The sequence below is a fragment of the Oryctolagus cuniculus genome, chromosome 1, assembly GCF_964237555.1.
Source record: "Oryctolagus cuniculus chromosome 1, mOryCun1.1, whole genome shotgun sequence".
Classification (NCBI taxonomy): domain Eukaryota; kingdom Metazoa; phylum Chordata; class Mammalia; order Lagomorpha; family Leporidae; genus Oryctolagus; species Oryctolagus cuniculus.
The window spans coordinates 119,308,639-119,328,663 of NC_091432.1; the positions used below are offsets into that span (position 1 = coordinate 119,308,639).

Here is a 20,025-nt window from a genome sequence, read left to right on the forward strand (position 1 = left end):
TTCTTATGTCCTGCCTTAGGGCTTTCTGTAGAGGATGCTGCAGGAACGGTTTTCCCAAAGTTGTCACTGTCTTAAGAAATTCAGAATCGGGTGGAGCCAAGTTCCATATAACCCTGGGTTAAGACTGGTTCCATTCTCTGTTCTTTCAGACAGAAATATTAAGCAGCTTGACCCTGAAGACATGGATGAGATTGAAAAGATTGAATATTGAAGAAAGAACTTTATTATCTGTGAATTTCCTAGTTTATGTGAGAATGTCCCAGTGGGTTTTGAAGGTAATTTTTTTTCGTGATGAGGCGGTTTCAACATGGAGCTATCAGAGATGGCATGGCGTGGTGCCCTTGGGTTAGAGACCTGAGGTCTTCCTGAAAGCAAATTGACGTGGAGCACGTGGTCCTTTTGAATAAAAAAAAAAACCAAGGCATTTCTTATTCTAATCTCTTCACAGGTAAATGTCTCTTTGTGGATGATTTGGGATTTATATTTATTTACCTTATGTAATCTGAGCAGATGCTGTCTCTGTGAGCCTAGGACAATGCCACCAGATGGCAGTAGAACTTCACTGGTTTGGGAATTTGAGCTCCAGGTCTCCCAGACTGCCCTTTCTTGCCTTTGGTGTCTTTCCTCCCTCACCACTTCACCCTCTTCTGTTTGCGCTCACACACCTTCTTAGGTAAAAGCACAGGTAAAATCGTTAAAAGTGTGAAACCATTTGGAAGAGCTTTTTTCTTTTTTAATGCTTCACATGACATACAGAATTCAGAATATTTTCCTGTTCTGCTTCTCACTGTCTTCAAATTAGAGGAGATTTACTCCATCATCAGTTATTTCAGAATCTCTGGAAAATGTGGTTTTATTATAGGCTTTTCTTAAAAGCAGGTAATGAAGGTAAAAGAATAAAAATGTTCACCTTATTGAAAAGGTAGCATTTCTGGCCGGCGCCGCGGCTCACTAGGCTAATCCTCTGCCTTGCGGCGCCGGCACACTGGGTTCTAGTCCCGGTCGGGGCACCAGATTCTGTCCCGGTTGCCCCTCTTCCAGGCCAGCTCTCTGCTGTGGCCAGGGAAGGCAGTGGAGGATGGTCCAGGTGCTTGGGCCCTGCACCCCATGGGAGACCAGGAGAAGCACCTGGCTCCTGCCTTCAGAACCGCGTGGTGCGCCGGCCGGTGCTGCGGCCATTGGAAGGTGAACCAACGGCAAAGGAAGACCTTTCTCTCTGCCTCTCTCTCACTGTCCACTCTGCCTGTCAAAAAAAAAAAAAAAAAAAAAGAAAGAAAGAAAGAAAAGGTAGCATTTCAAGACAAAAGTTTTACTTTTAAGAACTTAAACTTGTATCTAAGAATCCTGGATGTTTTTCTGTAAGTCCCCTTGAGATGTTTTTTATTCTCACATTTGTTACTCAAAAGTGAAAGAGTGAGCTTGAGAAAGCAGAGTGAGCTGCTCCGCACAGAGAAAGCCAGAGCCTGTGGCCTGAGCCCACCCGGCAGCTCTCCCTCAGCCCCAGGCTCCCTCCAGAGACGCCGGTGAGTTCTCCCGTCACAGGGGCATCGATGGGCATTTCTGACCTGTCTGGATGTTCTACTTGCATATCACCCTGTGCACATTTTAACCCCGAAATCGGGGCTCAGAAATGCATGAAAATCATTGAGCTCCCTAATTCAATATCGTTATTTATTATATATTATAAATAAATATCATGTTATTTATCATTATATATTATATACACAAGAAAAAGGACGATAAATAAGATGTTAATAAGATCATCTCTGAATTCAGAACCTTAATGGTGGAGGCGCAGAATAATCCAGCGTGCAGTTAAGGGGGTTCAGACAGGTCGCTGGTGTGACAGCATCTGTGCCAGCTTCCAGAGGAGGGGACCTGCAGGGACTTCTCCAGGAGAGCAGCAGGGCTCCGTGGACTCAGTACCACCCCGCAGTTTTCTGACCTTCGTCCACTGAGGTGCGCTCCACGCCCAGCTCATCACCAGAATGACCTGCAGAGCCAGGAAAGAAATGGGCTCCCCGCCCCGTACAGACAAGACCAGACCCTGAGGAAGTCACACTCCCGTAAGAGAGCTGGAAGTAGGTGAGGCAATGGGCAGGAAAGACCACGATCTGAAGGAGGAGACACTGAGGCACAGAGAGGTCTCCAGGACAGGACAGGAATTTGAGAAGACTGAGCTCGCACTTCAGAACGCGTACCCCGCTCTCCCTCTGCCGAGTGTCCTTCCTCTCGCGATGGGACTCGCTCAGTCTGCTTCCACGCCAGCCCCTAACACACTGCCCAGCACTTAAAAGGCACTCAGTGAATGTCTGTGTTCTTGTTGAGTATTTTTTTCTTTTGCCATTTTCTCATTCACTAACATTTTTCCTTGATGTTTTTTTCCATGCTAGTTTTGAACCTCAATTGTATGATAAATAAGCTTAGCAAGTATATCAAGGTATTTTGCTCGCTCTCTCTCCTATTATCTGAGAATTCAGTTAGACTTCCCACCACACTCAGCTTTGCCTTGGCGTTTCCTAAGTAAACCTTTCCAACCTCGCTTTCCAGTTCAGATCTCTGATAAAATCCTCCCCGGTGAACCTCATCAGTGTCTTCAGTAATTCCCACTGGGCAGCTGTTCTACAGGGTCTGCAAACACGGGGCATTCTTCTGCCGTCCCCTTTGCTCCTGGCCTCGCATGCCTTTGTCTCACCACCCAGGAGGCAGCAGAGCCATCCTGCTTCCTGCATGTGTCACAGCTGTACTGACGCCGTCCAGTGTGTTGAGGTGCAGTCCAAAGGCTGTTGGGCAGCATGCGGCCCTTTGCTCAGGACTGCAGGCAGTTTGACATGCATACCTACCTGTGGCCTGGTCAGCTCTCAGTACCTGCCTGAGGAAGGGGTGAATGGAAAGCCAAAGAAGAACCAGATGATCTCAGTGCATCTGTGAGTGGCACTGTGAGTGGGTTAATCAGCTGTGTATTACTTGGCACCAGATACTCAACTGAATCCATTGGGTTTCTCTTGGCCAGCTCAGTGCTGTTAGCATATGGAAATCCGTGGTTATGGAGAGCACGGCTGACTTGCACTGGGAGTTATGAGTGAACACCTAGCCTGGGGCCTGGCGGCTGTGTTGTTAGCTGCTGGGTCTAAGGCAACTGTTGCTAATAAGAAAGGCAAATGAATGTTCATAGTCTGGTAGGATGTCTGGCAGTTCCTGCTCAAGAAATATTGCTTTTGGTCAGGAGAAAGTGTTGATTCTCCTCAGTCAAGCTTGGTCACCATGAAAGCTGCTGGCACACTCTGCACTTAAGATCAACAGTGGAAAATCTTAGAGGCTGGCGGGAGGTGTGGGACAGGACAGGAAGCAGTACCTTTCCAGACACCAGCAGAGAGAGACTGACTTGTTAAGTTCTTGGTTCTCTGATCTGAGACACTCAGTGTCCTTCCTTTAGGGCCCCCAGATCAAAAAGTTGACACAAGCAGTGACATCCAGCCATTGGGGTGGCAGCTGAGATGTGACTCCACATCCAGCTGGGCTCGCCCTTCTTTGCCCTGTGCGCCAGGCCTTCTTCCTCTGGGCTCACCTGCTGTTGTGCAGGTAGCCCCTGCATGCTGATCCACCTGGGAGGGACTGGACATGTCCTGGTTTTACCAGAGGAGTACCAAAGGATTAGATCCTCTTAACTCTTAACCCCCTCACCAACCTTGCACCGCTTCCGGGGAATAATCATGTAGGTCAGAGGCCTCCTATCAGTGCAACCCACCAACGGTGAAACACCACAGTCTACCTTTGGGCAAAGGGATTACCAACTTCCTGCTCTAGAAAGAATCCAAAGGCACTTGCCCTCGTTTTCGATCCTTTTTAAGTCCACGACTGAAAGAGGAGTCTGACACTTGCCCTGCTCATTTCTGTCTGCTGCCCACCGCCCTGCTGTTGTGCCCCCTGCCCCAGGTTGACCAGTGTTCACCTTGTGGATTCTTCTTTCTCACTTGCCACCCGCCTGTACTCCTCTGAGCCCACCTGGAGGGATGGTTCAGCTGAGCTCTGGCCGCATGGCCCTCCCGCCCTGCCCTTCCCTGTGTGTCTGCTCCAGGAAATGCTGTTCGAGCCATAATCTTCAGACACTTCTCTCTTCCTCTGGTTCCTCTTATTCCTCTGCAAACTATTGTTTCAAAATGTGAGTGGCTTTGAAGCACCATCCTCCATTTTTTAAAAGATTTATTTATTTATTTATTTGAAAGTAGAGTTAAAGAGAGGCACAGGCAGAGAGAGAGAGGAGAGAGAGAGAGAGAGAGAGAGAGAGAGAGAGAATGTCTTCCATCCGTTGATTCACTCCCCAAATACCCGCAATGGCTGGAGCTGAGCCAATCCGAAACCAGGAGCCTAGAGCTGCTTCTGGATCTCCCATGTGGGTGCAGGGGCCCAAGAACCTGGGCCATCCTCCGCTGCTTTCCCAGGCACATTAGCAGGGAGCTAGATTGGAAGTGGAGCAGCCAGGACTTGAACCAGCGCCCATATGGGATGCCGATACTGCTTTACCTGATATGCCACAGCACCAGCCCCCATCCTCCATTTTTCATACGGATTTTCCAACTCCATTTAAACCATAAAGTTTTGGATTCTTCTAGTGAAATCCAAGAAACAGACCTGAAAGGGGCTGATTTTTGCTAAGAGAAGTAACAGCATATTCAGCCAAATCCTAGAGGTTCCCACTGGCCTGTGTCCTACTTGCCCAGCCTTTCTTTACCAGTTTATCAGTGTTCTGCTAAGGCTAGCAACAGCCAGAAGTTCTAATATGAGAAAAAAGTTGAGCCCTAAAGACAAGTGCTCTGTTCTGGAGGCTTGAAATAATTTTTTTAGTGAGACTGTGTGGTCTTCAGAGAGAAGTGTGGCAACTGTCTACACACTTATTTTGGGGAGTTTGTCTTTGCCCTTGATTTTTTTTCCTAATGAGTAGAATAATCAAGTGACTTTATATTATAGGTTCTCAAATATATTTTTCATGATGGAGATGGTCTTCTATTTGTGGCTTAATATGTTTCTATTGCTAAAAAAATGAAAAAATGATACAGAACTATTTCAGCCATGTGGATTGTGTTTTGTGGCTTGAATTCCCTATTGGAAGGAAGTGGTCAGCTAGGATGCTCTGCCTTGGGTGAAGTTCGAAGGCATGGTCATTATAACAGCGTCAGGCATGATTTGGAAGGCGCGGACTGAACTGGCTGCTTTGGGAGGTCGGGAGCTCCCATTCATAGGAGCGTTCAGTCAACCAGAAGGTGAACAATTACTTTTAATGGAAGCTGTCGTTCTGGCTCTTGAATTACATGAGCGTTTGGAATAAAATGGTCTCTGAGGCTCTGTCCATTCTAAGATAACCATGTTTCCATGACCCCACGCAGAAGGCAATGTGCTCATGGAATATTAGTGGTAGAAGCTTTGTACAGAAGACTGTTTTCCACAAGTGAAAAGAAAGTGGGATGATTACCTTTCATTTCATTGCATAACTTTCAGATTGGCTTCTTTCTCATGTGACCGTAACCTTAGACCAAACCTTGTCAGTTTATGCAGAATATGGATTATTTTTAATCTGATATTTATATTATAAATAAGACACCAAACAAAAGTAGTAACAGAGAAAGCATAAAAAATCTCATTACTTTATCATAATCATTATTATCTTGATATAGTCCTTTTCATCTTATTATATTCATATTATTATTTATAGTTCCTCACAGTGCATATGTTACGATATCCTTTTACTTGAAACATTCAGGTATATTTTATTTCATGTTCTCACATTGTCTTTGAGATTATTATTCAAAAATAATCATTGACCAGATTATCCTGTCTGGTAAATATGTATATAAGTATCTTTATTGAATATGTGGTATCCGGTTCTCCAATATTATAGTTATAAATAGTGCTGCAGTAAATATTTGTTTGCCCACCATGTTGAATTATTTTTCAGGATTGCAAACATTAAGTTTGAGTACCAGGTCCAGAAATTGAAGCATGTTGTCTTGATTTTTGAGTTTTGGGTTTTTTTTTTCTTTAGTTTTTTGTTTTTTGGCTTTTGATGGAAAGTGCCAGCCTGCTTCCTTCCAAACGACTATGGCCATACCAGTATCTATTGCCTCACTGATTTCACCTAATCTTACCAGCCAGGGATGTTTTCACCTTGTTGATTCACATTTCTTTTAGTATAAACACGCTCATCATTTTTAGGGGGCATATGTGACTCATTGAAAAACATCTGTAGTATCCTTTGCCTATTTTATCTTATGAGCTCTTAATGTTCTCCCTGTTATGTTGTGCAAATTGATTTTTCCAAATAGAAAAGGTTATTAACTCCTTTTTACTGGCAACATATTCTCCCAATATGTCTCTCTCTCAAAATTTATGTTATCTTTTTCACACGAAATTATTTAATTTTTTTGTGATGACATGAATCAATAATTTCGTGAAATCTTTTTTTTTTTTTTTGGCTGCTGGTTCTAGTAATGTTGAGCATTGCTATAGAAAAGAGTTGGTTTTGTTCCATAATTGAGATTTTTCTTTACTGTTAAAAAGATGTTTGACTTTACTCAATTTAACATGTGTTGTAGTGAGGTATAGAAAAGTGATATTGTCACTTTTTAGAAAACGTTAACTAGTATTGCCAATTCAATTTATTGAGAAGTCTCCATTTCCTTCCTTCCTTCCTTCCTTTTTTCCTTCCTTCCTTCCTTCCTTCCTTCCTTCCTTCCTTCCTTTATTTTAAGATTTATTTATTTATTTGAAAGGCAGAGTTACAGAGAGGCAGAGGCAGACAGAGAGGTCTTCCATCAGCTGGTTCACTCCCGAGATGGCCGCAATGGCCAGAGCTCCACTGATCCAAAGTCAGGAGCCAGGAACTTCCTCCAGGTCTTCCATGTGGGTGCAGGGGCCCAAGGACTTGGGCCATCTTCTACTACTTTCCCAGGCCATAGCAGAGAGCTAGATTGGAAGTGGAGCAGCCAGGACTCAAACCAGCACCTATTTGGGATGCTAGAACTGCAGGTGGCAGCTTTACCCGCTACACCACAGTGCTGACCCCTGTTTTCCATTTTATTTTGATAGCTCCTGTATCATATTAAATTTCTTTACATATAATAGAATTGTAAGTATCTACTTAATTTGAAGTTTATTGTTATGCTGCTTCCACAGTTTTAAGCATTATTGTTAAACAGTATTTTTTTAAAGATTTATTTATTTATTTATTTGAGAGGTAGAATTACAGACAGTGAGAGAAAGAGACAGAGAGAAAGGCCGTCCTTTCGTTGGATCACTCCCCACTGCGCCGATCACTGTGCATCTTCCCGGTCTCCCACGTGGGTGCAGGGGCCCATCTTCCACTGCTGTCCCAGGCCACAACAGAGAGCTGGATTGGAAGAGGGGCAGCTGGGACTAGAACTGGTGCCTATATGGGATGCCAGCGCCGCAGGTGGAGGATTAACCTACTGTGTCACAGAGCCAGCCCCCAACAGTGTGTTTTAATTTAAGGACTTGTTTCCTTTTGCAGCTGTTTTTTTTTTTTTTTTAAGAATAGATTTTTTAATTTTATTTTATTATTATTTATTTGAAAGAGTTACACAGAGAAAGAAGAGGTAGAGGGGGTGGGAGGTCTTCCATCCGCTGGTTCACTCCCCAATTGGCCACAACGGCCTGAGCTGCCTGATCCGAGGCCAGGAGCTGGGTCTCCCACACAGGTGCAGGGGCCCAAGGACTTGGGCCATCTTCTACTGCCTTCCCAGGCCATAGCAGAGAGCTGGATTGGAAGTAGAGCAGCTGGGTCTTGAACCGCCGTCCATATGGGATGCCGGCACTTCAGGCCAGGGCGTTAACCCACTGCATCACAGCGCCAGCCCCTGTGGCTGTTTTAATTCTATCTTATTTTCGTTATAAAATATAATCGCGAGTTTATTCTTCAAGACTAATTTTAGATCCACTTTATCAATTTCCAAAACAAAATGTTCTTGAGTTTTATTTGACTGCATCCACTTGACAATAACTTGTTCATTCCATACACTACTTTGTGGAGAATTGATTTCTTTATAGCATTTAATACCATGCTAGGTCTTTCCTAATCTCTAAAAGGTCATGGTAAAGAGGACTGGGCCAAGAAGCTAAGGTCGCCAGGGGGATTGGCAGGAAGGGTTGAAGATGAAGAGTTCCAGTGGGGTGCCTGGGTGGAGGGAACCTCAACAGTAGGCTGAGGAATCCCCACGAACCAGAGACACAAATGCAGCCTGCAGAGTGAACGCAGGGGAGAGGCAGAGCAGTGTGTATGGCAAGGAGCAGGAGGCCTGGGTTCTAGCACCCACTCTGTGGCCATGGGCAAAGCCATTTCACCTGCCATGACTTCACCCCGCTGGGTGCCTTCCAGCTCTAAAATCCCTTTCATCTCTGACCCTGTGGCACTGTCACTGTGAGCTTCAGCCACTGAGAGGCCGAGGTGGATTGAAGCCAAGAGGACCATTTCTAGTGGATTTCGCTCCATGTTGGGCCCAGTACCCAGTTTGGTGCCTGACACCCCACAGATGTCCTGCAACTGAAGGCAAGTTCTCTCAAGGCCCATGCATTTGAGAGCGTTTTAATGGAAATACCGATCTCCTGGGAATCCTGATCACCGCCAGATTTCTGGTTCCCTGGGTCTGGGGTGGGTCTGCTGCCAGTGTCCACACCACACTGGGAGGAGCAAAGTTTCAGAACACAGGGCTAGGGGAGAATTCTTAGCTGAGAAAAAAAAGAGGGGGAGGTGAGGGGTGACGTAAGCTTGGTCACACTTATGCATTAAAGGTATGCACAGAGACAAACCTGGACACAGAACACCATTTAACGCGTTAGAGAGGCAGTACGATTGTGAGCAGCCCTCTTGCACGTGTTTTTTGCTATAATGTGCTTGCAAAGAAATTTCCTAGTGGAGGAAGGGAGAAGCAGTTCCTCCTCCAGCCTCATTGCCTCTTCCCTTACTCCTGGGTAAGGTTTCTCTGCCTGGAGAGGTTCAGAGTGTTTTCAGACAGCTTGCCGCAGGCACTCCAGCTTCGAAGCCTTTGAGGCCGTGACTGTGGCCCCCAGAAGGTGACATGTGACAAGCTGTCCCACCCCTGGTACAAATGCAGCCTTCAGATCTAGAAGAAAATCCCTAATTCCCCAGCCAGGGTTAACCCGCAGCCAGACCCAGTGATCAGCGACGCCTGCTGCGCCCACTGAGCACAGGAAGAAAAACCTCTGATGTAAAACTTTGCCTTTCTTACTGGAAGAATTTTTATGAGGCCAAAGCGCTGACAAGTTTGTCATTCCCAGAATCAGCTAACACCCCACCCCCCTCTCTCCTAGAATTTTAGTACTTTTCCCCTCCTCATTGGTAGAGAGGGAGGAAAACCCGTCTTGAAGAGGCAGGGGAAAAGTTGGATCCAAGGTGTTTGGCAGTGACTCAGAGTTCCAGGGAAGATTGATGTCTTGGCGTTCTGGCACTGCCCAGTGTTAGCTCACTTAAAACAACTGAATACATGAGTTCACTTTATCCTGTCCAAGTGGACCAGTGCGGCACCGTACCCAGCTGCAGCCCCTGGCGGCCCTGAGGCCATGCTCATGTCTCAGTCACTCATGCTGAGCTCAGCCATTTTTATGTGTGTCTGAGGTCATTGGAACCGCAGGGCAGGGGGCTCTCTTTGGCCTGTAGAATGAGTGGTGTGAGGGCAATGCCCCGTGGGTCTGGAGGGCTCAGCCGGAGCGTGGATTCAGAGGTTCCCTTAAAAGGCTGCTCTCTTTCCACTTTGTCCTAGTTGCCGGCCTTTGCACAGAAGTGAGACCAGAGCGGGGGGCTCTTCAGGGGAGCTCCCCACGCTGACCAACCCGAGAATATCTTTCTTGTCCGGTCCCTTTTGTCTTTTGCTGCTGCTCCATTACCATTCTGAGTGTAGGACCTATGACATGGCCTATTGTTCCCCAAAAAAGGAACATGAAACCTGTATGGGTTTTCTGGGCCAGGCCCTGGTCCACGCCTCCCACAAGGTACAGCAGTTTGATTACTAATCTAAGGCAGCGTGATTAGAAAAACAGCAGCTAACACAGAGGACAGCCAGGCAGCAGGAGGTACAAGAAATGGGGCCCAGAATCTGCACCTGCTCATCCAATAAATCAATGAGTGACCCTCCACTCACCCTGCACGAGGCCTGGTTACCTCTCCCAGAGTCCCCAGGCCTCAGCCAAAGGGTGATGTTTTCTGTCTTAAGGGGGAGTACTTGGGACTGTAAACCCCTCACCGTTTTGTAGTGTTTAAGGTGACAGAACACATCCCCTGGACAGTGAAGAGGCACTTCCTGCAGGAGCAAGAGGAGCTGATCCTCACAGGTGCTGGGAAAACGCAATGGAAACCTGATAGCATTCTATACGTGAGGAAGCCCAGAGGTGGCGGTGTGTGATAGCATTTTTTTTTTTTTTTTTTTTTTGACAGGCAGAGTGGACAGTGAGAGAGAGGCAGAGAGAAAGGTCTTCCTTTGCCATTGGTTCACCCTCCAATGGCCGCCACGGCCGGCGCACCACGCTGATCCAATGGCAGGAGCCAGGTACTTCTCCTGGTCTCCCATGGGGTGCAGGGCCCAAGTACTCCAGCCATCCTCCACTGTACTCCCTGGCCACAGCAGAGGGCTGGCCTGGAAGAGGGGCAACCGGGACAGAATTCCGCGCCCCGACCGGGACTAGAACCCAGTGTGCCGGCGCCGAAAGGCAGAGGATTAGCCTAGTGAGCCACGGCGCCTGCTGTGATAGCATTCTATACGTGAGGAAGCCCAGAGGTGGCGGTCTGTCATCTTGCAGTAGAGCTGGGATCTGCACTTTCCTGCATCAGTGCCGCCCAAAGCCCACACATTCTTTCTTTTAAGATTTATATATTTATTTGAAAGTCAGAGTTACACAGAGAGAAAAGGAGAGGCAGAGAGAAAGAGAGGTCTTCCATCCGCTGGTTCACTCCCCAATTGGCCTCAACGGCCAGAGCTGTGCCGATCCGAAGCCAGGAGCCAGGAGCCTCTTTCAGGTCTCCCATACTGGTGCGGGGGCCCAAGCACTTGGGCCGTCTTCTACTGCTATCCTAGGCTACAGCAGAGAGCTGGTTCGGAAGAGGAGCAGCCGGGACTTGAACCGGTGCCCATATGGGATGCCGGCACTGCAGGCCAGGGCTTTAACCTGCTGCGCCACAGTGCTGGCCCTCCACACGTTCTTCAGATTCATCGCCATCTACTCTGACCTTCCTACAGTGTACATATGTAAACACACCCTTCAGTCCACTTCTCACTTTTTTTTTAGATTTATTTATTAATTTAAAAGTTAGAGCTATATAGAGAGAGGGAGAGACAGAAATCATCCTCTGGTTCATTCCCCAAATGGCCGCAATGGTCAGAGCTGGGCCAATCCGAAGCCAGGAGCCAGGAGCCAGGAGCCAGGAGCCAGAAGCTTCCTCCAGGTCTTCCACTTGAGTACAGGGGCCCAAACTCTCAGGCCATCCTCTGCTTTCCCAGGCATGTTAGCAGAGAGCTGGATCAGAAGAGGAGCAGCCAGGACATGAACCGGTGCCCATATGGGACTATGCCACAGTGCCAGTCCCTAAAGTTTTATTTCTTCAAAGATTTGTTTGTGTACTTATTTGAGAGAGTGACAGAGTTATAAGCAATACAGAGAGCTCCTCCATCCACTGTGTCATTCCTCAGATGGCTACAACAGCCAGGACTGGGCCAAACTGAAACCAGGAACCAGGAACTCCACCCAGGATTTCCACATGGGTGGCAGGAACTTAAGTGCTGAGCCATTATCAACTCATTCCCAGGCACGTTAGCGGGGAACTAGACCAGATGCATAGTGGTTTGGACTTGAACTGGCACTCCAATATGGAAGGCAGGCACCCTACTGCACCACAACACCCTCTCTAGTTAATTTATTTTAAATAGCCACATGAGACTACAGTTTGAGTAAGAATGGGCTTCTGAACTCATCCAGACACCGAAACCCCAAAGCCATAACTTAATGATTCCTTAGTGGGTAGGAATTGACTTACTGTGTTCACAGAGCGGACCTTCAGGGAGGTCCTTAGCTCACTGGGGGCATGCCCCTGGAAGGTGGTCCTCATGAGAGGGTGGGTTATAAAAGCTGAGTTGGGCCCAGCTTCTCTCCACTTCATAGTTCACCATGTGAACACTCCTCACACCTTTTACCATCACTGTCCTCTGGCCTCACTGGACCACCAAACCAACAAGGCCATCCTGACCTTGGACTGTGAACCTCCAAAACTGTGAGCCAAATAAATCTCTTTTCTTCGTGAGTGATTTCTGTCAGGAATTTCCTTAAAGTGATGAAAAGCTGGCTAATACATGAGCTAGGTGATGGAACAGCACAGCATAAAGTGTGCAGGCATCAACCGGAAACTTAGCTATAGAGACTTAGTTGATCTCCAGGTTATTTTTTGATCTTTTTGTTCTGATGATTCTATAGCAGTCGGAAGAGTGGAATTGTGTAGAGAGATGCTGATTGTTTATTACATCCAGAGGGGTTTCCTGGTAGAACTGAGAAACGAAACAGAGAAATCAGGGCTGAGTTTGGATACTGGAGATGGGAAGATGCCTTTTGAGGGATGCTTGGGAGTCAAAGAGGGGAAATAGAGCCAGAGGAGATAAGCAGACTAATGGCCCTTACTTACTCTGCCCTGCCCTCCTGTTCCCTGCAGCATGAGCATGTCCCTCAGCTGCTCCTTGTTGACTGCAGCCTCCTTTGCATCTTCCCCAGCGCCCCAGGCCCTGCCCCTCTCACCTCCTGGCTCCAGACAGTTTCTTCTTTGATTGCTGGCTTAGGCCCGCAGACTGTTGGGTCATCTGTGCCTAATCAGGAGGAGCTGGGGCCTGAGGGGTGATAAACCGGGCTTCTCATTTCAATAAAGTTTGTGCAGAATATTGGAAACAGCTGTGGGCCTCGGCTGGCCATGCCAGAGCCCTGTGGGGGGCTGCTGTTTGGGGGGGAAGGGAGTTAAGATGGAGACACCAGAGCAGACATCCACTTAAAGCATGCTTTGCTACCTAGGGCTGACCGAGCTATTTAGCTTAGTCAACCCCCACCCCTGCCTGGAGCCCTGGGCTCTGCCAAGGGTGGAGAGCACTCGAGTCAGAGCGGTTGGGTCACCAGGCAGGCAAGTCTGCGTTACACAGCAGACATTTATCTACGTATGCTGTTAGTGATTTTACAACCGCCCATAGATTTCTCTGCAAGTTGCTTTTCTCACCTAAGAAAACGCCAGGGAAAATCGCTCTAATTTATTCTTTTTGATGTAATTGTAGTAAAGCGCATGTAATAGAAATCTTGCAGTCCTCATCATTTTTAAGTGTAGTGTGAAGTAGATTCACACTGTTGTGCAACTCATCTCCAGATTCTTTTCCTCTTGCAAAACTGAAATTCCAGGTTTAAACAATTCCCCATTTTCCTTCCTCTCCAGCCACTGGCAACCAATATTTTCCCTTCTGTCTCTGTGACTATTCTAGGTACCTCATATTAGTGGAATCACAACATCTTTTTGGAATCTTGTTTTTAATAGTTGAATGGTGTTACGTTATGTTGATATACATATGGCATTCTAGCATGGCTAGTCTTTTTGCCACTAAAAAAAGTTTTGTAAGAAAACTGGGGAGTGAGAGGGCCAGTGTGTGGCATAGTGAGGTAAGCTGCCACCTGCAATAGCAGCGTCCCATATGGATGCCAGTTTGAGTCCCAGCTGCTCTACTTCCAATCCATCTCTGCTAATGTACCTGGGAAAGCAGGAGAAGATGACCCAAGTCCTTGGGAGCCCACATCCACGTGGGAGACCCAGATGAAGCTCCTAACTCCTGGCTTCTGCCTGACCCAGCCCTGGCTGTTACAGCCATTTGGGGAGTGAACCAGTGAACAGAAAATATTCATTCTTTGTCTCTCTCTCTCTCTTCCCTTTCTGTAACTCTGCCTTTCAGATAAATAACTCTTTTTTTAAGATTTATTTTATTTATTTGAAAGAGTTACAGAGAGAGAGAGACAGACAGACAGAATAGAGGTCTTCCATCAGCTGGTTCACTCCCCAGATGGGTGCAATGGCTGGAGCTGCACCCATCCAAAGCCAGGAGCCAGGAGCTTCTTCCGGGTCTCCCATGTGGGTGCAGAGGCCCAAGGACTTGGGTCATCTTCTACTGATTTCCCAGGCCATAGCAGAGAGCTGGATTGGAAGAGGAGCAGCTGGGACTAGAACCAGTGCCCATAAGGGATGCCGACACTTCAGGACAGGGCTTTATCCCACTGCGCCACAGTGCCGGCCCCAATAACTCTTCTTTAAAAAATTTGTATAGATATCCTCACATACTGCAACTTGCTTTTTTTGTATAATTCCTAGAAATTACATAGCTCAAAGAGATGCACATTTTTAGTTTTTGTATGCTTTACCAGAGCCCATTCTCAAATCTGATAATTTGCCATAATGAAAAGTACTATTTCTCCCATATCTTTTCCAGCCCTAGGTTTGATCATTTTTTTTTAAAGATGTGTTTATTTATTTGAAAGACAGAGTTACAGAGAGTTACAGAGAGAGGGAGAGACAGAGAAGGTGTTTTAATTCTCTGATTCACTCCCCAAATGACCAAAATGCCCAGGACTTGGTAGGCCAAAATCAGGAGACTGGAAATCTATCCAAGTCTCCCACGTGGGTGCAGGGGCCCAAGTACTTGGGCTGTCTTATGCTGTTCTCCCAGGAGCATTAGCAGGAAGCTGGGTCAGAAGCAGAGCAGCAGGTACGTGAACTGGCACACATATGCAATGCTTGCCTTGCAGGTGGCAGCTTATCCCACTGTGCCACAACACTGGCCTCATTCAGTCTTTTTAACTTTTTCTATTCTGATAAGTAAAAAGTAGTATCTCCTTATTAAAATTTGTATTTCCTTTACTACTAGTGAGGTTGAACATCTTCCATAAGTTATTAGTCATTTGGCTATTCTCTTCCATCAATCATGTTCATATCTTTGCCCATTTAAAAATAATTATTTACTCTTCCAGGCCAGCTCTCTGCTGTGGCCAGGGAGTGCAGTGGAGGATGGCCCAGGTGCTTGGGCCCTGTACCCCATGGGAGACCAGGAAAAGCACCTGGCTCCTGGCTCCTGCCATTGGAATCTGCGCGGTGCGCCGGCCGCGGCGGCCATTGGAGGGTGAACCAACGGCAAAGGAAGACCTTTCTCTCTGTCTCTATCTCTCACTGTCCCCTCTGCCTGTCAAAAAAAAATAATAATAATAATTATTTACTTGAAAAGCAGGAAGTCAGACACAGGCAGCTGGAGAACCTCTATCCACGAGTTTGTTCCCAGATGCCACAATAGCCAGACCTGGGCTAGGTCAAAGTCAGCAGCCTGGAATTCAATCCAGTTCTCCCACATGGGTAGCAGAAACCCAAATACTTAAGCTGTCACCTGCTGCCTCCCAGGGTGCACGTTAGCAGGAAGCTGGAATCAGAAGGGGAGCCAGGACATGAACCCAGGCACTGTGATATGAGGTACGGGTATCCTAAGCAACATCTTAATCTCTGCGCCAAATGCCCATCCCATGCCCATTTTTCTGTTAGGTTAATTTCTGTTTTTTATTGGTGTATAAGACTTATTTGTACATTACCATTATTAAGTTTTTATTGATGATATATATTTCTCAAGTCTGTAATTTGGCTTTATATTTGGTATATTTTGACTTGGTGAAATGTAAACATCCTATGTCTATATTTTCCTCTACAGCTTCTTGATTTTCTATTTTGTTTAGAAAAATCTCTTCAAATTCTAGGTTGTATAAATATTCTAATATTTTCCTATGAAATTGTTTTAGAAGTTACCTTTAAAGTTTTCATCTATTTGAGACTTAGTTTTAGTAATTTCTGAAGTAGAAAGATTACCCTTATTTTTTTCCCATTCAGACATAGGCCAACTGTGCCTACACAAATTATTAAATAAGCTGTGGTCTGAACCCACTGGTTTAGAATACCATCTTTATTGTACTCTAATCCACATGTACTGGCATATGTTCTCGTTCTGTCCCGTGGGTCTATTTATCTTGTCTTTTATTTTGTAGGATTTGACCACAGGTTTTTTTTTTTTTTTTTTTAATTTGAGAGGCACAGAGAGTGAAAGAACGTGTGCTCCCATCCTCCAGTTCACTCCCCAAATGCCCACAACAGTGGAGGCTGAGACAGAGTGAAGCCGGGAGCCAGGGACACAGTCCAGATCTCCCACGTGGATGGCAAGGACCCAAAAGCTGGAACCATTACTGGTGCCTCCCAGGGTGCACATTAGCAGGAAGCTGCAATTGGGAGTGTAACCAGGACTCGAACCCAGGCACTCTGCTATGAGAGGCAGGCATCCCAGCCAGCATGTTAACAGCTAAGCCAAATGCCTGCCTGGTTTTATAGTTTCCCTAAGGCCTCTCTTATCTCAATATTTCTTTACTGTTGTTTTCATCATTGATATTAGAAAAACTCCCTCCGGTTATCGGAGCCTGTGAATGTCAACAACTCTTCACAACAAGCCCGAGTAAGGCTAAGAAGGGGAGGCGAGGGCCTGCCCCATGTCTGCCCATGCGCCTTTCCAGGTGTCAGCAAGGCAGAAGGCAGGCAGTGACGATAGGTGAGCACCTATGCACTCAGCATCGTCCTTCCTGGAGGCCAGAACTTCTGGCCCTGCCATGACCAGTATTTCACAGTTCTTATGTCTCAGTTCTGGACCTCCTGTATCCCCCATACAGTATGCAACTTTGTAGTGCTGGGCTCGAGCGCCCCCTGCAAACCCCATTTCTGCTCTGCCAGCTGCTCCCTGTTGGAGTCAGCCAACAGGAGCCACTAGAGGGAAGCTAAGGCCACAAAGGCAGGTTGGGCATTCTTCCCGTGTGTGTGTGTGTGTGTGTGTGTGTGTGTGTGTGTTCCCCACAAGCAGCACCCAGACTGCACCCGCCCCAGCAGCACCCCATCCTGTGCAGCGGCTGAACACACCTGGCAGCTTTTCCAACACTTGCAGCTTCAGCCTCTGCCCCATCCCTGCAACCTGCCGGAGGGACCACAGCCCTTGCTGCCAAGAGCCCCTTCCTCAGAGGTCTGGGTCTCCTCATTCCCCCAAAACCCTGCCTATGGTTCCTAGCCCCAGGAGTGGGGGCTGCTCCCACAGTCATGGCCTCTGGAGAGCTCTCTTGTCACCCCCTCCTCACTTAAGCAGCACCTTTATACCTATGTGGTGGCATCCAAAAGTTTGTGGGAAATGCATATACTACAAAAAAAAAACTATCCAAGAATTTAAAAAATTTTTGCATCCAAAGAAATCTTTTAATTCTATTTTCAAGTGACTTTTTCAAGTATTCTCATAATGATCAAGTCTTCCTGTTAAATTTTCTTTTCAACTAACTGCCGTGGTTTCTGTCTCCTGATGGACCCCAGTTGACAAAGGTAATGAGGAATGGAAGTTTTCTTGGGGCCAAGGGCTGCCTCCCTTGGCCACCAGCCCCGAAGAGAGCTCCCTTTCCTCCCCCATTCCCAGAATTATTTGGCTGTGGGTCGCCAAGGAGACAGCTAACAATTTCCATTTGCCAGGCCTCCCCCTGGAGCTCTGCAGAGACAGTCTGGAAACTCCCTGCTCCGTCCAGCACCCCAGCCAGGGAACTTGGAGGATCTGGCCAGGCTGGGGCAGGGGCTGTGGGAGACGGGAGGAGAAGCCAAGCAGCCTGAAAGTGGAGAGAATGGAGGCTTCCCTGGCCTCAAACACCTGGCCCATTCTCAAAGGCTAAGGGCCAGCCTGGCAGGGTGCCCCGTCTGCTCTCTCCAGACAGTCACCCATCGGATCCAGCCAAGACTCCAACCAGGCCTTCAACCACAGAAAACTGTCCCTGCACTGTCACTTCAGGTTTGGTAGGAGCCTCATCGCCCGCCAGGGTAGATCCTGGGAGCTGGAGAGCCAGGAGCCCTGACTCAGGGAAGGAAACTCGGCCATGCTGAGAATTTTGCTCATGGGAAGCAGCATCCAACACACACCTAGTGTCTTGGCCTGCACTCCAGTTTCCTTGGTAATAATAGCAACACTGTTTATAATAACAGCAGTAGTGTAGCGGGTGTCAGTTTTACTTCACAAACTTAGGTGTGCAAAGATATCCATTCCTTTCTTTCCTTCAAAACAAATAGAACAGGGGCCGGCACTGTGGCACAGCGGGTTGATGCCCTGGCCTGAAGCGCCAGCGTCCTATGTGGGCGCCAGTTCGAGTCCTGGCTGCTCCACTTCCTGTACAGCTCTCTGCTATGGCCTGGGAGGGCAGTGGAGGATGGCCCAAGTCCTTGGGCCCTTGCACCCACGTGGGAGACCCAGAGGAGGCTCCTGGCTCCTGGCTCCTGGCTCCTGGCTTCGGTTCAGCGTGGCTCTGGCCATTGTAGCCATCTGGGGAGTGAACCAGCAGATGGAAGACCTCTCTCCCTCTCTCTCTCTCTCACTGCCTCTCCTCTCTCTGTATGGCTCTGGCTTTCAAATAAATAAATCTTTTTTAAAAAGTAACAAACAGGGTAGACTCCATTGCTGGGGCTCCTGCATCTGCCAGATCCCACCAGAATCCAGGTAGTTTATGACCATGGTTTGAATGTGTCCCCTCCAAAATTCTTGTGTTGCCAATGTGATAGTAAGAGGAGATATTCCTGAGGGCTCCTTCCTCATAAGTGGGATTAGATGCCCTTATAAAAAGGCCTGACGGAGGGAGTTCACTCTCTCTTTGCCTTGCCATCTCTCATCCTGTAAAGATGCAGTGTCCAGGTTCCACCTTGGAAGTAGACATCAAACCTAAAGTCATTGTGGCCTGACCCTTGGCTAGGCTTGGTCCAGGTTCTTCTCTCTTCCTGAGAAGGAATTCAAGGAACATAAATAGAGACATACAAAAAACAAGGTTTATTTACCTGCAAAGCAAAAATACAATCAAGAAGGACTATAGGCAAACTTGGGAGAGAGAGCTGCAATCAACAAAGACTGGGACCTTCTTTATCTACAATCTGTGGGCATAAGGGGTGGCATATGGGGTAGGACTTAATGTTTAAGGGGATGGAGTTTGGGGTGGGGCTTAAGTACTGCCCATTTCCACGGCCTTTCTTGGAAATCTTGGAGGTGTCAGGGTGCATCATGGGACTGGGAGTGTTGGCCGTAGTGATTTTATTATAGCGACTTAAAGGTCATCATGGGGACACTGCATGCAGCTGTATTGGGTGTTTCCAGCTGGGGCCGGTTCTAAGTTTGCAGCACCGTGGAACTTTCGATTTCCACCACATGGGAGGTGAAGTTAGTGATTTGGGTGGTGCACAAAAGGAGGTTTGGCCAATGCACAGAAGGGGGTTTTGGGTGGCGCAAGCGTGGCTATCATCCAGGCCACCGCAGCCATGCCAACAAGCCAAGGCTGTTGTGCCATGGACAATTCAGGGCTGCAGAAGAGTGATACTGTTAAGTGTTAGCTCCTCCTTGATAATGCTACTTCCATTCCTACATCAAAGTCATCCTGGACTTCCCAGAATCCACAACTGTGGAGATAAACTTCTGTTCTGTCTAAGCTACCCGTTCTCAACTCTTCTGTTACAACAGCACACAATGGAGTATGACACTTATGGGGTCCCACAGAGAAAGGCCCCTGACCTCGGGCCCATCACAGATGCTGACCTCATTGTCCGAGTCTTCAGGGTTCTGAGAGGCTGACGACAGCTCCCCACATGGCCCATCCCCTCAAGACTGGTCCTTTCCTAGGGACCCCGTGACCTCTGCTCTACTCCCAAACTCAGGGACATCTCTTCCTGCCCGCACCAACTGCCCCCTGAAGGCACTCTGCTTGCCTCTTCTCCCCCATGCCACCAACACACCTCTCACAACTGCTCAGTGAATTCTAGCTTTCATGAAATTAGGAAAACGTGGCCGGCACCGCGGCTCACTAGGCTAATCCTCCGCCTGTGGCGCCGGCACACCGGGTTCTAGCCCTGGTCGGGGC

General features: G+C 47.5%; 1 protein-coding gene across 1 annotated transcript in view; it reads left to right on the forward strand.

The window, feature by feature from the left end:
* The window catches only part of DDX25 (DEAD-box helicase 25), a 34,823-nt gene extending 20,978 nt beyond the window's left edge, over positions 1 to 13,845 (forward strand). The window contains exon 12 of the mRNA XM_002708616.5: positions 150 to 13,845. Within this exon, the coding sequence (XP_002708662.1) occupies positions 150 to 211 (62 nt within the window). The 3' untranslated portion in view covers positions 212 to 13,845. The remainder of the gene's footprint in view (positions 1 to 149) is intronic.
* The last annotated feature ends 6,180 nt before the right edge of the window (positions 13,846 to 20,025 follow it).